Source organism: Colletotrichum higginsianum, chromosome 2 (genome assembly GCF_001672515.1).
Source record: "Colletotrichum higginsianum IMI 349063 chromosome 2, whole genome shotgun sequence".
Taxonomy (NCBI): Eukaryota; Fungi; Ascomycota; class Sordariomycetes; order Glomerellales; family Glomerellaceae; genus Colletotrichum; species Colletotrichum higginsianum.
The window spans coordinates 2,428,857-2,445,000 of NC_030955.1; the positions used below are offsets into that span (position 1 = coordinate 2,428,857).

General features: G+C 59.1%; 5 protein-coding genes across 5 annotated transcripts; 3 read left to right on the forward strand and 2 right to left on the reverse strand.

Annotated features, from left to right (window-relative positions):
* Positions 1–585: 585 nt before the first annotated feature.
* Positions 586–1,536, forward strand: CH63R_02475 (FYVE zinc finger; the record flags this gene model as incomplete). The annotated part of the gene is made up of 2 exons (XM_018297450.1): positions 586–1,056; positions 1,150–1,536. The coding sequence occupies 2 exons, from the start codon at positions 586–588 to the stop codon at positions 1,534–1,536; spliced, it is 858 nt and encodes a 285-aa protein (XP_018162266.1).
* Positions 1,537–4,295: 2,759 nt separating this feature from the next.
* CH63R_02476 (uncharacterized protein) lies at positions 4,296–4,555 on the forward strand (the record flags this gene model as incomplete). The annotated part of the gene is made up of 2 exons (XM_018297451.1): positions 4,296–4,488; positions 4,527–4,555. The coding sequence occupies 2 exons, from the start codon at positions 4,296–4,298 to the stop codon at positions 4,553–4,555; spliced, it is 222 nt and encodes a 73-aa protein (XP_018162267.1).
* A 678-nt stretch (positions 4,556–5,233) lies between these two features.
* Positions 5,234–6,748, reverse strand: CH63R_02477 (Elongation of fatty acids protein; the record flags this gene model as incomplete). The annotated part of the gene is made up of 2 exons (XM_018297452.1): positions 5,234–5,896; positions 5,984–6,748. 2 exons carry the CDS (start codon positions 6,746–6,748, stop codon positions 5,234–5,236), a joined length of 1,428 nt encoding a protein of 475 aa, XP_018162268.1.
* A 5,467-nt stretch (positions 6,749–12,215) lies between these two features.
* Positions 12,216–14,803, forward strand: CH63R_02478 (GMC oxidoreductase; the record flags this gene model as incomplete). Its single annotated transcript, XM_018297453.1, has 5 exons — positions 12,216–12,592; positions 12,689–13,775; positions 13,838–13,922; positions 13,977–14,062; positions 14,126–14,803. 5 exons carry the CDS (start codon positions 12,216–12,218, stop codon positions 14,801–14,803), a joined length of 2,313 nt encoding a protein of 770 aa, XP_018162269.1.
* Positions 14,804–15,150: 347 nt separating this feature from the next.
* CH63R_02479 (MoaC family protein) lies at positions 15,151–15,843 on the reverse strand (the record flags this gene model as incomplete). The annotated part of the gene is made up of 1 exon (XM_018297454.1): positions 15,151–15,843. The coding sequence occupies one exon, from the start codon at positions 15,841–15,843 to the stop codon at positions 15,151–15,153; it is 693 nt and encodes a 230-aa protein (XP_018162270.1).
* Positions 15,844–16,144: the final 301 nt, after the last annotated feature.

Here is a 16,144-nt window from a genome sequence, read left to right on the forward strand (position 1 = left end):
CTCACTCCCCCAGTCCCCACCGACTCTCTGCCGCGTCCTCCAATTGCCGCAGCATTAAATCTAATAGGGAACCCACTCCCCACCCCCTCCCCTAGTCCTTCCACTGAATCGCCCTCTTCTTTTCCCACAATCACACCCCCCCTAACGGCCCAAAACCCACGCCCCCCTTCCGCATCCCGAATCTCGTCCCATCCATTTAGACCCCCAGCATCCCGCCCCAAGTACTTCACCTATCCCGCTTCTCTTCTACTGCACTGCACGCACGCACGCATCCATATCCATCTTGCTGCGATTGCTTCCTTCACCACCCGCAACATCACAACACTCAAATAAGCAACAACACCAACAACAACAACAACATAATATTCACCATTCCAACCCCCGGGTGATTAGAATACGCCTCGTTCGTCGCTCGTCCTCATCAAATCCTCCCTCCTCGTCACGCGCCTTCTCGCACCTTAATCAGCGCGCCATCTTACACCGTCATTGTCGACGCGCTTCGTTAATCCTCATCTTATCCTACGCCCACCTTGAACCAACAAAACACCATTCCCGAGCATCTCTTCACACCCCCAGTTCGACACAATGGCAACCGATCTCATTATGCCTACTCCCGCCGACCAGCGCGGCCCTTTCTACCCCCAGGATCGCCCTCACTTCTCCCACGGTCGATCCCACTCGTTCCAGACGGTGCCCCAGCCCCGGCCCTTTCGCAACCGCACCTCGCCTCTCAGCACCCCTCACGATGGCTCCCCCACGTCGCCCAAGTCATGCCTGACCGAGTCGGTGCACCCCGTCTACGTCCCCGCCGTCCTGCGCCCCAACAAGCACCACTCCAAGAAGCCCCGGGCGCCCAAGCCCGAAGATAACGACGGAGACGACCTGCTCTGCCTGCGCCGCTCCAACAGCAGCTTCGTCAGCCTGCCGGGCTTCAGCGTCCTCGGCCAGAAGCTGTCGCGCCGCTCCACCGGCGACAGCGGCAAGGTCATCGACCTCGAGCTGGACGCCGACCTCTTCCCCCAGGTCACCGGCGAGCCCACCCGCAAGCACTGGAAGGTATGTCTGTCTGGACATGCGCGTGTCGCGCGCGCGTGCTCTGTCCCCTCGATCCGCCATGGTCGCGCCGAGAAACTAACAATCCCGCCGCAGCCCGATACCGAGTCCGTCATGTGCGATGACCCGACTTGCAAGCGCAAGTTCACCCCTCTGAACCGCAGACACCACTGCCGCCGCTGCGGCAACATCTTCTGTCACACGCACTCCAACGAGGTCATCCCCCTCGACGAGGACTGCAACTACAACCCCAGGGGCTCTCTCGCCCGCGCCTGCTTCCACTGCTTCACCGAATTTAAGGTATGGAAGAGCCGCAACGGCAGCCGCAGCGGCAGCGATCAGAGCTCCGACTCCTCCGACACCCCGTCAAGCCCCATCGTCGCGAGCCCCGTCGCCCCGACGATGCCCGGCATGCTGCCGCCCACCAAGGGCCCTGAGATAGCCGCCAGCGTCCCTCGCGACTGGAGCTGGAGCACCTTCTAGAGGATGTAGGGAGTCCAGGAGCGCGAGAGAACGAAAGAAAGAGACAGAAGACGGCAGGATTTCGAAACCTTGCGAGAAGAACGTCCCTCACCCTCACCGGGCGTCACTTACAGCGGATTCACGACTCATACGGCCTTAATGAAGAGCGAACAAGACACTATAGAACCATAGACAACCACACCTTGCACGGCGGCGGAGGATTGTCACCAATCAACCACCCCGACGACACCAGATACCAGACACCAAACAACACGACACACACACCAATACCCCCCCCATTAATGGACTGCACATAGAGCGCCACCCATTACCTTGATCCGCACATAGAACGCCTCACCGGTTTCGATTTCCGACCCGATCTGGCCTTGGGCACCTGTTTTGCATTTTAAGCGTGGCGTTTGGATTGGATCACCCGAGATCAGGACATGGCCTGTCCCCCTCCCCTCCTCTCCCAGAGAATAGGGTTTATGGAAAGATTACATGGCTTTAATTTTCTTATGGGTCTCCAGAGTATGGACACTTTTTTTTTTTTCCTTCATTCTTGTTTTGTTATCTTGTCAGCGGCATTACCCCTCTGAAGGTTTATACCCCAGATGTGACGGCTGGATGATTCGTTCCGCTCTCCGAACCACTCAGGGTGGTCTTTTGGGTCTCCTTTGCGGTGGGGAAGAGGGCGGGATGCGGACCAGGTCGGCCAAACACCTTCACGGACCGGCGTTTGTGTGTAATTTAGAGTTGCCGTCACCACAATGGTCGACGGAGTCGAAGCCGATGGCGGCGGCGGAGAGGGGACGAACCCGGACGGGCACGCCATCCTCTCTCCCGCCTGACGCCGGCTCTCGAAAGCAAGAAAGAAATACCATCTATTGCAACCCAACCTGACGAGTCCCCCCCCCCTAAAAAGCTTGCCTTATCAGTGACGCTGTATGACGGGACGAGTGAGTGCGGCTAACGTGGCGGCATCTCGTATCCGGTGACCGACCGCGACGTTTGTGCGGGTGTCGAGTAGGGGGAAGGGAAGGGGGATGTGTTCTTGTGAAACACGGCGCGATGGGTTCTTCGACGCAGTCGCGGCTCGCTGACTCTAGGCCAATGCTGACTGACCCCGAGGACGACGACTGTCATGTCCCGTTTCACTAACTTTTCCGCCCGTCTTAGTCGGGATGCGGTGTCACGTCGTCGGGGGAGGGGGGAAGGGTGTGCGTAGAGAAACGGGGAAGTAAGGAAACTGGCAAGAGTTTCCCCGGGCAGCAGTCGTCGTCCGCCGAACGTACGTCTCTCCCCCATCGTCAAAGCGTTCGGGACAAAGTTGTTGTGCGTCTTTTGAGATGTTCGCCGGAGGGGAGGTCATCGATCGTCGACTTGAGGGAAAGACAACGACGGTCTCTCTTTTGTCCCCTTCCCAGACGTTTGGTACGCGCGCGTGCCGTCGACGAAGACAAGGTTTCCTTGGTGCAGGGGGCGAATAAACAGAACGACGAGGCTCTACGAGGGACGGATGGGGATGGAGGTGCGGTGAGCCCGTCGTCACCTGCCCCCGGCGTGCCTACCGTAATGCCGAGGCTACCCTAGCGTCGTCGAGGTCGTGGGTTTTTGGTTCGCCGTTTGCCCATTACACATTCCTGTTGTCTCTCTCCCTCCTTTCCCTCTCACCAATACCAACACACAACACACAACACCACCACCACCACCACCACCACCCCTGCGCTGCGATCGTGTGGCGTTGCCCCCCCGTCTTACGCTCGCCGCGCTCTGCGCCGGGTGCCGTTCCGCCTTCCCCCCGCCGTCACGGCCTCTCCAGGTTTGCGCATGCTCGTGGTGGGGTGGGGGGGGGGGCGGGGGAGGGAAGGGGTGTGCTCTGGATTCTTCCCTGTGCGGTCTGGACTCCGTGGTCTGGGATCTTCCGAGTCATCCATCGGTGTGGGTGACGAGATGAGGTGAGCAAGAGCCCAAGGGCGTGTGGGACGGTGGACGAGGTGAGCTTGTTGTCCTGGTGGCCCGCGCCGGTCGTTGCGGTTCGATTTAGCTCGGTGGTGGGTAGGGGATTGTGAATCATCAACCGTCAGCCTCATGCGCGCGATTCGTCGTCGCCCCCCTCCCCCTCCTCTTTCCCACCTTTCTTCGTCTATTCGTAACTTATTTTACATATGACTCTGGCGTAAAGGTAGCGGGACCCCCCCCCCCCCCCCCCCCCCCCCCGTTACTCCCTCTCTCTCCCTTTTGTTTTGTTTTGCACGGGAGATGTTGTCGGCACCATCATTGGCGCTTGGGGCTTTGCATGCAGTGCGACGATGTCAGATGGGGGGAAGGCGGGATTTCCTCCAGCGTTGCAGATGGGAAAAAGAAATTCACCCAAGAGCCAGGAGCGGTCGTTACACACACACACACACACACACACACACACATACACACACACACACTTTCACGCTTTCACGCCATGTCATCGACCGTCGACCACCCCGCGCATCCATAACTCTACTTCCGGTGACTAGCGATCCAAGAACCCCATCCGAGGCAAGGCGTTCGCGGCGGGGCCCGTTTGTAGTAAAAAAGAAACCGACGGGCGCATGCGGGCGTGAGTACTCAAAAAAATAAAATAAAAAACCCCTAGCCGAGTGTCTTGCCACGACACACGGCATCCGCGACGAAGACTCGACCGCGAGGGAGAGGGAGGGTGATAAAGTGGGCGGCGTCAAGACAAGCTTCTCGCCATTCGTCGTCGTACACACGCGAATCCCCCCCCCCCCTCTCCCGTCGTCATGGGCGGGCTTGGACATGCCCGGCAGCCCGTGTATCGCCTCTCCAACCCGCGATGGGGCAGTGAAGCAAAAGAGGAAAAGGCATCCGGGGACACAAGAGCCCCAAGCAGGAACCACGGAGACAACATCGCGGCGGGGATGTATCGCGTCACGTCCCTCAAGGTCGGGTCGGATGCTCTTTGGGGGGCCGGCAGTAGGTATGCCCCCCCCCCCCCCCCCGGGTTCCCAAAGGTCGCGCGCGTGACGTGGCGGCCGATTGAGTCACCGGCAGCCAGGCAGAACCGTACTAAAAAGATTTAAATTTTTTTTTTTTTGGCAAGAACAATGCTTGCCTGGACCAAGCCGCTAGGGTCGGTCAGACAGGCGCAACCAGAAAGGTGGTTTGGCCCATCCGGAGTGCATTCCGGAACCCTCCCGCAACCGGAAAGGTGGCGGGGTCGCGGAGAGAATGCCCCAGAGGTCGGGCACGGGGATTTGGGATCGGCCCCATAATAACCACCGGCCCGGATGGGTCTGACTCGGAGCGGCTTGTTGCATGACGTCACAGTCTTCAGCTGTTTTGCCCATAGTAGAACACCGAGTAAAGCACACACCCTCTTGTGATCATCACTCTTCACTGACGCAGGAACTCAAATCGTCAAGTAAACCTCATGTCAATAACCTTATATATATATACTTGTACCGGCCCACGCCCGGCTCGTCCATGTACTTTGCGCGTGCAATTCAAGACGCCAGACAGTTTCGACAAGTTAATGAGCGCTCCGGGTGATGCAAATGCTTTACCCCCAATGTTTTTTCCCAGCTCACAACGCCGTTTGAAACAAAACCATGCCGCCTCCCAGAGGAGGCCCTCCCCCTTCCAGGCTTCCCTTTCGATCGTATTCCATTTTCCATTACCTCCGTCACTTCATTCACGTCCAGCCTCGGACGCGAAGCATTCAGTGCTTGGCCTTGCCGTTGGCGGCGCGCTTGGGGCTGCCTTCGACATTGTACGAGGCGGACCCGTTGTAGATCTCGCGGTTGACCTCGCGAGCGGCATCCCAGCCGGCCTTCTCGGCCAAGGTGACGTTGCTCTCACGGCGAGCCTTGCCCTTGCCCTTGGAGGACTCGGCACTGCTGCGGCGGATGTAGCTGCGGATGAAGAACATGACGAACAGGTAGGTCAGGGGCGCAAGGTAGAGGACGTTGAGCCAGATAGCAAAGGTCTCTCCGCTGGTCGTGACGCAGGGCTGCGTGACGAAGATGGTCTCGGAGACGAAGCCGTCCTGGGGCACCGCGGCGGCGACGGAGGCGGTAGCGGCAGCGGCCTCCTCGGCGACCTGAGAGGAAGCGCCAAAGACCATGTTCTTGAGGGTCTCAAAGGCACCGGCGGTGGCCGTGGCGGCTGCCTCGGCGGCGGTGCCGGTGGCAGTCTTGGTGATGGCATCGGCGCCGCCCTTGTTGAGGGTGTAGACGGTCACGGGGACCGTGTACGAGACGAAAGAGTGGGCCATGGCATAGGTGGCTCCGACGAGGAACTGGGTGATCTGGAGGGTGGTGAGGGTCCGCTTGATGGCCATGGGAACGCGGATGTTGAAAGCGGTGATGGTGTAGTATGTGTACTGGAGGCATTGTTAGCATTGTTCTCCTCGAGTTCCCCTTTGGCCAGAGGGCGCGCGGGGGCGGGGTCGGGTGCAATGACGACTTACCATCATGGCGTGGATGAAGGAGTTAACCAGGACGAACATCCAGATGGGGGCGGACATGTAGCGCATGCCGGCCCACATGCACATCATGGCGCCGGCGTGGTGGTAGGTCTGCAGGGTGGAGCTGAGCTTGCCCTTGGCGAGGATGATGAAGGTGTCGAGGACCTCGTAGAACTTGCTCAGGTAGAAGATCCAGCCGTAGAAGGCGAGACCCTCGTTCCAGATCCTGCCAGTGACGGTGCGGCTCGGGCGGCCGTCGAAGCCGAGGGCGTTGTTGCCGGTCAGGCTCGACCAGTAGCCGACGGTCTCGTTGTAGACAGTGGCAGCACCGAAGCCGCCGTTTCCGTTGAGCTGGCAGAAGCTGTCGGCGGTGGCGGCCAGGCCGTTGGGGCCGAAGGGGCTCACGACGCTCCTCCGCATGCCACCCAGCATGCCCCAAAAGGTCCAGGCCGAGTAGACGGCGAGGAAGACATTGTGCAGAACAACGAAGGCGAAGAAGGGCCTTGTCTTGCTGATGCCCCACGGCTTGTTCTTGGTCGACTTGTTGTACTTGTTCAACAGCTTGACAGTGACGGCGTAGAGGGTGGCAATGGTGATGGGCACCATGGGGTCGAGGGCGGCGGTGAAGATGTGGTCGGGAATCTCGACCGGGGGCGCGGCGGCGATGGAGCCGGGCAGAGGCGGGGGAATGGCCATGTGAGCGCCATTGGGCGGGAAGGTGAAGAGCGAGGCGGACGGAAGCTCGCCGAGCACGGTGACGCCGGCCATGGTGTGTGGTTGGCGGTGGGGAGGGGGGCGATTGGCCAATTGAGTTGGACGGCGGTTCGAAAAAGGGCAGTATGCGGTTCTGGTGAGCCGCGGGCGCGTTGGCAGTCAAATGACAGGACAGCTGCAGCGCTCTCTCTCAACACACGGGTATATATTTGGCGTCGTAAGACAAAGTTGATTGGAGCGTCGTAGGAGGACCGGTAAAAATGTAGGTGCGTCGAACAAGCCGAGAGAGGTCGAGGAGAGAAGACGGTGTGGTGTGAATGGGAAGCACTCGGCGTGTGAGAGATACGCCTATAGAGAAGGGTTCGGTAGAGACAACAGCAGGTTCCACTGTAAAGGGGTTGTGTCGAAGAACAGGAACAGAAGAGGAGCAGCAGCAGCAGCAGCAGCAGTACTAGGAGAGAGCTGGCAGAGGAGGAGGAGGGAATAGAGGAGGAAGGGTCAGAAGAGAGCGGCAAGATCACGGCGAGGGGAGGGATGCTCGAGGCCTTAATATGGGGAAGGGATGGGATGGGAAGAGAAGGGTTGAGTTTCTGGATGGGAAGAAGGAGTGGATATGGATACCAATGCTGCTGAGCGGCTCCTCCCCGCCAATATCCACTCCACGTAATGTACCCATCCACGGTACGGATACCTACTCTTCCCCTTCACCCTTTCACCCCGGCACAACACACACACACACACACACTCTCTCTCTCTCTCTCTTTCTCTCTCCCTGGCAGTATATGTACAGTGGGGTGTAGCTCGGGTTGACTAATGGGATTTGGCGGGGGGAGAGAGAGAAAGAGAGAATGCTTGTCTTGGGGAGAAGTTTGTCTCTGCTCGGGCTCTAGTCAAAGATAATGCTGGGACCAAGGCGCAACAAGATGAGGCGAGATGGGCAACAACATCCTAGGCAAGGCGCATTAAAGACGGGAGGGTAGGTGTCAAGCGCGGCACAGAAGGTCAAGCAAGCGGTGGCCGACGCTGTAGCACCTTTGTGAGTGAGACGAATAAGTGCATTGAGAGAGAGTTGCAGGCCACAACGGTACGTAAAAGTCGTGTGGCTATCTGTGTGTCTGTGTGTCTTATTCTAAGCCAGCAGCAGTCCGGATGGGTTGAAGAGGAAAGCTACCGTCTGGACGTCTAGCTTCTCAATGCTATGCAAGGTAAAGCATGCGCGGCACGTACATTCTATGTACCTCGAAACGGCCTAAACGGCCTAAACGGCCTAAACGTGGGCAGTCAAGGTACGTACCTGGAGAACCCGTCGACGGAAGCAAGAGCTATCTAGGTATCTCTCTTCCCCCAGACAAGAGCAGACAAATGACGACAAAAATTGTCAAGTGCGCACATGGCCTTCCCAAAGGCGCAAGTGCCTCGTGAGCGCTTGCCCTGCCCGCCTTACATCCATGTGTGGATTCCACCACTGAGAAACCCATCCCCTCCGTTTCGATATGAAAGGTCTCGCCAAGCAAACAAGGCCGCATCAGCTTTTCCTTGCTTCCTCGTCGGCGGTCACTAGTGAACCAGCTATCTGGCCCCCTGGAGGCTGGAGATGCTGCCTCGATGTCTGTACTTGTCGGGTACTTCCTCCTGGAAGCATTGTTGAGAGGCACATGAACAACGGTTCGAAGCTCAAGACTCAAGCTTGACACCGGACGAATGGCCCTGCAAACCGACGGCGGATCCCCGTCAACCCAAGCCCAACTGGTTTCTCTTCCTCTCCTTTTCTCTTCTGCCTCGGCTTCTCTCGACATCATCCTTGCTTGGTTTTTTTTTTAAAGCCTACCCTGGCACCCCCCAGGCGGCCGGGGTGGGAATTGCAGGATGGGGCCCAAGCCAAAGGTGGATTGATTGTACTGTAGGATACAGGGGGGGGGACTTGAGTATCGCGGCTGACGAGATGACACAGGAGGTCGGCGAGATGCTTCTCTGCGACGGAACAAGACATCTGGAGCACATTCCGTCGAGAGTCAACCAACGAGCGACTTGTGCCACATGCATCACGTTGAACTCATCGTCTTTGCGCCGCTGTCGCTCATCGGCTGCGATCTGAGGTCAACGGGAAGAAGGGCGGGGTCGGGTTGAAACGGTTGAAAAAGGTGTGACATGGATGCTTCCCTCGACGTTGCCGGCAAGCCATTGCCCAGCCGGTGTCCCAGACATGTCTCTGCGCCTTTGGGAGCTTTGAACACCTGCTCCCAACTCTATTTCGGCCATGTTAATAAGCATTTGTCGACATGTTCAACATGGCCGTAGCACTGACTTGCGCCCAGTCAGTGCTCTCCGGTCACGCTGCCTGCGACATTATGCGACAGACTGGGAGATCGCGACGTGGTCCATGTCGAAAGCGACTCTGACGAACTACGGTCGGAGCCGCCGGACTGTTGTTACAGTGTGCGCGCGCACGAGTTGGAAGCGATGAAGACGAGTCGCAACTCACAAGCCCATGTTGGTCGACACGCGACGCAGCTCTCGACATTTTTTATTTTTTATTTTTTTTGCCCCTCCTCCCTCTTTTCCTTTTTCTTTCTGGAAGCCCACGCTGACTTCCTTCAACCTTGCCCCTGGTTCCTGGTGGACACTTGGTGGGGGAGACACTTTGTAAGTGTACAGCTCAAATACTAGTGCTACCACTACACACATGCCTTGTTCACTAACGCGCATCAAGTGCCTTGCGGTCCACGTCACGAACCATCAACGGCCCATCCGCCGTGGCCCCTGTAGCCCCGCAAGTGGTGTCGCGTCACTAAACACATCTAACCGACCTGACCTCTGACCTTTTTTTTTTGTTGGGGGAGCGCTAGGCCCGATTCTGTCAATCCTCTTTCGCTCGTATCGGATTTTCTTCCCTCTCTCCTGCCCTCCTTGTCTCTTTTTTGGAGATTGCAGTCTTGTTGAAGGAGATGGACCCTCTTATCTACGAATAGGCCATCATGAAGTCAGAGGGCGATAGCTCGAAAAGCATGTGAGCGATCAGGGGGGCTGACTGGCCTTCATCGCTCGTGATTTCTCACACACACTCTCTCTCTCAACGCGATACGGATATAGTACGCGATCACAGGATCCCGTCATCCCTCCATCATTATCGAGTATCGACCCCTCACAGCCGGTGCTGGTATCAAACCACCGCCTTGGAAGGACGACACGCATGGCGGCGCGCCTGCAACAAGAGTTGACCACCACTCACACTCAATTACCATGAACATCTATCCATAGTATCCGTAGTACTGTCGGATTCATGTTCCAGCTATCAACCCTCCACAACCGTCGATGGTCGCAACATCCCGAGGAAACAGGTCAACTTAGCCAGGGTCCGGGAAAGAGCCTGCTCGCTTGCCTGCTGGATTACGCGCCTGTTCGCCATCGGTCAACAATTTCTACGCAGATCGACTCTCACATGCAAATCTTTCTTCTCGTCAGATGTGCTCACTCTCTTTCCCCCAACAAATTCGGCTTCAAAAAAAATGACCCCCCGGCCCCAACTTCCCCTTTGAACACTCTTGGCCGCCAGACCGCCCGCCCATCGACAGATGACACCCAACTTGCCAGCGTCCCCCCCCCCCCCCCCCCCCCCCCCTGTTGCCGATGGATAGGCCCGCCCTTGGACCCTGAAAAATATCCACGTCTGGTTTAGCCGGGGGCCTGTACGGAGTAGCTAGCTGCAGCTTTGAGGGGAAAGCCAATCTTGCAATTGGCCGGCCGCCTTGCCCGCCTTGCCCGTCCACGTCGCATGTCTTTTCGTACCTGTGTGCTCCTCCTGGCTGGCAGCTCGCCTGCCCGTTCGCCCGGGCACGGCGCATCTGACCTACCCGAACGCCGCTGTACTAATAACTGGCAGCCCGGGGGCTTTCGAGGAGCGGGCGGTCCCGAACCGGGTGCATCGGCGCCCACTTCGTCTTCGCATCTACTTGGCCATGGCACCGGTAGCCGAAGAAGCTGCCGGCCACGGAAGGGAGCGGCTGATCCGGGGTGGTGGTGGGGCGGCGCCGGGCCGCCGTCAAGTGCGGACCCGACACGACCAAGGCAAGGTGCCATCGAGACTGATCAGGAGGCGGACTCGGGTCCAGACGCCGCACAGCCTCCTGCAGCTTTACATCCGTCCGACTCGAATCCTTCAAGAAGACACGTCCTGAGATTGATTTCGGCCCGTGTCTCTCTCAAATCATTCGATGAAGCGTACTACAAATGCTTCTATGTCACTGACGGACACGGGACGGAGATGGCAGCAGCCGGCTTTCTTGTTTCACGGAGTCCATGCGAGCCGAGGCTCATCACACTCCGCTCCCCCCCTCAAGCCGAATCAGTGAGTGGCTGCATCATCGACCTGCATGCCGCGCCGCTGCCACCTGTTCGTCACTTGCAGATGTCTGGCTGCATTGGGCGTTTTATCATTTTCACTTCAGCACCTCACATGCAGTGCACTACTACACCAAGACTCAATCGGGCCTCCTTCTCCTCCTCTGAGGGTGGCCCCGTTTGGGTTGCCGCTATTCCAGCCACTAGCAAGAGTGTGAGCCAGTCACCTTCGGACTCCGTCTGGCTCCCGTTGCCATCCGCCGCGCCGTGTTATTCCCCGCATGATCAGCTCAATTCGGTTTTCGTCCGCACACACACTCTCTCATAAGCCACGTCGAACCGTACCCGGGTCCAGGTTGCATGCGCCCAAATGCCGCGCGCAGCAGCCCCCGCGTTCCGCCAATGCAATGCTGCATGTCGTTGTTTGGTGTCGACACCTCTGTTGCCCGGCTCCGACAGGTGTTAGTTGGTCCCGGGTCAACATCACGAGATGTTGTACTGTGGCTAGCGACCGAAGCCCTGGAGGCAAGCCCTGAAAGTAGCCTCGGGAATAACATCGTCTGCATCGCCTGGCCGCAAAAGAAAAGGAAAAAGAAAAAAGGCTAGTGGCAAAGTCTTTGACCGGCTCCTCGAATCTCGAGGGCATCCCCCGGATCGGGCATAGGGCTGCCTGAGGACCTGAGGAACCTGACGGGACGTGGAGAGGAGAGAAATCCCCCATGGCAATACTGTAATGCCTCGTCGCACAGACCCCGCATCTATGGCAAACACGAGCCCCTGCAGCAGCAGCAGCACGACCACCACCTCCACCACCATGCGAGCGGCAGGGGAGGGCGGGCCAACGTCGACTCTCTTCCCCTTCTCGATTCCCGCGCATGGTCGAAACATCAGTCGAGCATGAGCTTCCGAGGTGTCTGCCCTCGCTCATGTGTCAACTGAGCTTATACCCAATCCCGAGCTATCCCCCCTCATCTGCGCTTTTGCACTCCTTTGGTTGTTGTAACTCTGCTACTTCTTTCCGCCGCTTCATAGCTCTTTCAACGCTGCCTATCCGTGTGTCGCCAGAACCAGATCCGACTCTCCTCTCTCTTCTCCATTCTTCATTCTCCATTCTCTCCGCGTTTCCCGCTCACAGCCGCATCACCACTCATAGTTGCATCGTCACTCACGAGTTTGCTTCACCATGACCACTCTGCCGAAGACAGTCCCCGGCACTGCGGTCCAGGTCCAGCTGCCGGCCTTGCCGACCTCTGACTTCTGGAGCGAGACACAATGGGCCGTCATGATGTCCCTGCTCGAGGCGGTCCTCCCGTCCATCTCACGCCCGTCGACTCTCTCAGACCCGACGAACCAGGTCCGTGTACCCGAGGCCGATTATGCGGCGGCGCTCCAGCTCGCCCAGAACACCATGAAGAAGCCGCCGTCGGAGGAAAAGTTCCAGGAGTACCTCGCACACAACCCAGCAAAGGAACCCAAGTTCGTCGAGAGCATCACGAGGACCGTGGCCGCACTTGCCCCGGCTGCTCAGCGCCAGCTGGGTGGTGTCATGAGTTCATTGGCGTAAGCATTGCCCCCCCCCCCCCCCCCCCCCCCTTTTTAACCGTAATCGACGTTGGAGAGAAAAAAAAGAGCGCAATGACTGACTTGACTCGGCAGCACTCGCACTGGCACATTGCTGCTGACCGGCTACTGGACCCCGGTTCATCTGCAGCCGCTGGAGGTTCGTGAGAAGATTCTCAAGGCCTGGCAGACCTCGCGCCTCCCGGCGATCCGCGTCCTGTCCAAGTCGATTTGCCTGCTGGCTCAGAAGAGCGCCGTGCAGACGAGTCCTCTCTTCAAGGAGTTGACCGATTACACCGACATGCCTGACTTCCAGAAGCATGGCGAGGGTTACGACTTCAACTTTATGCAGTTCGAGGCCTCCGACGCACCCGCCGTCGTGGAGACCGACGTGGTCATCGTCGGGTCCGGCTGCGGAGGCGCCGTGGCCGCCAAGGTGCTGGCCGAGGCGGGCCACAAAGTCCTCGTCGTCGACAAGTCGTACTACTACTCACCGAGCCAGCTCCCGATGAGCCAGGACAGCGGATGCCAGTTTCTGTACGAAAGCAGCGGCTTCATCACGAGCGACGATAACTCTCTGAATATGGTCGCTGGAAGCTGCTGGGGCGGCGGCGGGACCGTCAACTGGAGCGTGAGCCTTCAGACGCAGGGTTTCGTGCGCAAGGAATGGTCCGAGAAGCGCGGATTGCCCTTCTTCACGTCGCCCCAATTCCAAAACTGTCTGGACAAGGTGTGCGACTTCATGGGCGTGGGAGCCGACCACGTGCGCCACAACCACCGCAACCAGGTGCTGCTGGACGGGTCCCGGAAGCTCGGCTGGCACGCGACGACGGCCCCGCAGAACACGGCCGGCACGGAGCACTACTGCGGGCAGTGCCATCTCGGATGCGCATCGACCGAGAAGCAGGGCCCTACGGTAAGCTGGCTGCCTGCGGCGGCGGCGTCCGGGGCCAGGTTCATCGAAGGCTTCGAAGTTGAGAAGGTGACATTTGATGAGTCGAGCGGCGGTTCCAAGCGGGCCACGGGCGTTGTTGGGAAGTGGGTGTCGAGGGGCACTGACGGAAGCACCGGAGCGCCCTTGGATCAGCGAACCACGCGGGAGGTCATCGTCAAGGCGAAGAAGGTCATTGTGGCCGCTGGCTCGATTTCGAGTCCTTTGGTGTTGCTGAGGAGCGGTTTAACCGTGAGTTGAGACGTTACCAATCGGTCATCTCCAAAACCCCCCCCTTCTGACGTATATCACAGAACCGGCACATTGGACGCAACCTCTACGTCCATCCCTGCAACTTTGTAGGCGGCTACTGGAAAGAAGACTGCAAGCCATGGGAAGGTATGTCTCACCAGTTACAGAACACCTACCTTTTCCTCCGCTGACATTCGACAGGTGGCATCATCACCAGCTACTGTTCCTCGTTTGAGGACCTCGACAAGGCCGGCCACGGCGTCAAGCTAGAAGCCACATGCATGGTTGTATGTTGTCAACATCGTCATCTCTTGGCCTCGCCGCGACCACCACGCTGACACCACATATAGCCCTATACCATTCTCTCCAGCATGCCCTGGCACTCGGGCCTCCAGGCCAAGCTCTCGGAGCTCCGTTTCCGCCACTTCGGGGCCTTTATCTCCCTCACCCGCGACCGCGACACGGGACGTGTGTACCCGGACCCGATCACGGGCCGCCCACGCGTCGACTACGTCGTCTCGGATTTCGACCGCGCCCACACCCTCGAGGGCGTCATCGCACTGTGCAAGATCTGCTACGTCGAGGGCGCCATCGAGATCCACGCGGGCATCCCTGGACTCGAGCCCTTTGTCCGGGAAGACCGCGCTGAGCCGCCCGAAAAGACGGCGGCGGCGGCGGCGGCGGAATCGGGCTCGCTGGGGTCGGAGAGCGGGGATGAGGCGATCCTCGACGGGGTCAACGACCCGCGCTTCGTTGCATGGCTCGACAAGCTGCGCAAGGTCAACAACGCGCCGCCCGTGGCCATCTTCTCGTCGGCGCACCAGATGGGCACGTGCAGGATGGCGCCGAACGAGGACGAGGGCGTCGTCGGGCCCAAGGGCCACGTGTGGGGGACAGAGGGACTGTTCGTGGCAGACGCGAGCGTCTTCCCGAGCGCGAGCGGCGTGAACCCGATGGTTACAAACATGGCTATCGCGGACTGGATTGCGACGCATGTCGGCAAGGACATGAAGGCCGAGAGGCTGTAGGAAGCGGTCTGCGACGGAGATAACGACGATCGCACGGAGAAGAGGGGGCGGGGGTTTTAGAACGTCACGGTAAGCGTCGTTGCATGCATACCCAAGCTGTGGCAACGGGCGCTCGTTCTGGTATTTAGTAACTCGAGTGATCTCATGACGGTGGCGAAAACCTTCACCGCGCTGGCATTATTTAGTGTGTGTATGCATATAATATATTTTTTCCTGTACATCGCCGGTACTTCACACCGTGAGATAAAAAGACAAAAAAACCCCTCATCAGCAGCATCGCATCCCTCGGGACGGGGAACGTATGGTAACGGCATGCCGATCATGGCCTCCCATGGGCGGTCCACCTACTACGGCATCTCCCACCGCCCGCTCTTCCCGCCGTCCTTCAGCACGACCCTCAGGCCGCCGATGACCATGGCCTTGTCGACGGCCTTGCACATGTCGTAGACGGTCAGCGCGGCGGCGCCGGCGGCGGTCAGGGCCTCCATCTCGACGCCCGTCTTGCCCTCGCACTCGACGGTGGCCTCGACGCGGAGGACCGTCTCGTCGTCGGCGGCGCTCGCGGGCTCGACCTCGACGGCGACGTGCGAGAGCGCGATCGGGTGGCACAGCGGGATCAGGTCGGGCGTGCGCTTGGCGGCCATGATGCCCGCGACGCGCGCCGTGCCGAGGACGTCGCCCTTCTTGACCTGCGAGGCGCGGATGAGGCGGAGCGCGAGCGGGCTGGAGAAGGTCACGGTGCACGAGGCCCGGGCGACGCGCGCCGTCGGCTGCTTGGAGGCGATGGAGACCATGTGCGCCGAGCCCGTCGTCGGGGACACGTGGGTGAGGGACGGGGACGGCCGGGGGTTGCTGCTGTCGTTGCTGTCGTTGCGGCTGCTGCTGTTGCTGTTGTTGTCGTTGCCGTGCCGGAGAGCGGTCGAGGAGAAGAGGCGGACTTGGTGGTGAGAGGTCGTCGTCGACGGTCCGAAGAGGTGGGTGGGAACCCTCGAGATGCCCGGAGCCAAGGCGAAGGCCGGGAGCGTCGTCCGGTTCGGCATTGGGGGTGCACGGGGCAGGCGAGGGACGGACTGAAGCGGCTGGGGAGAATCTAAATCGACTCGGGTATTCAGTCTTTCCGTTCATGTACAGACGTATTATTCATATCGTGGACATCTCCCGTCCGTGAACATGCCCTTCTTCCCCTCTCCCCTAACCCCCCCCTTTCTCGTTAAGTTTGTCTGCCTGCCCAAACTATCCATTCTACCTACCCATTTGGTATTTCCAACGCCGTCTTGATGCAAAAAAAGATACCACAGAAAAAGAGAAAAGGCACAAGAACACCCACCCACCCCCTCTTCG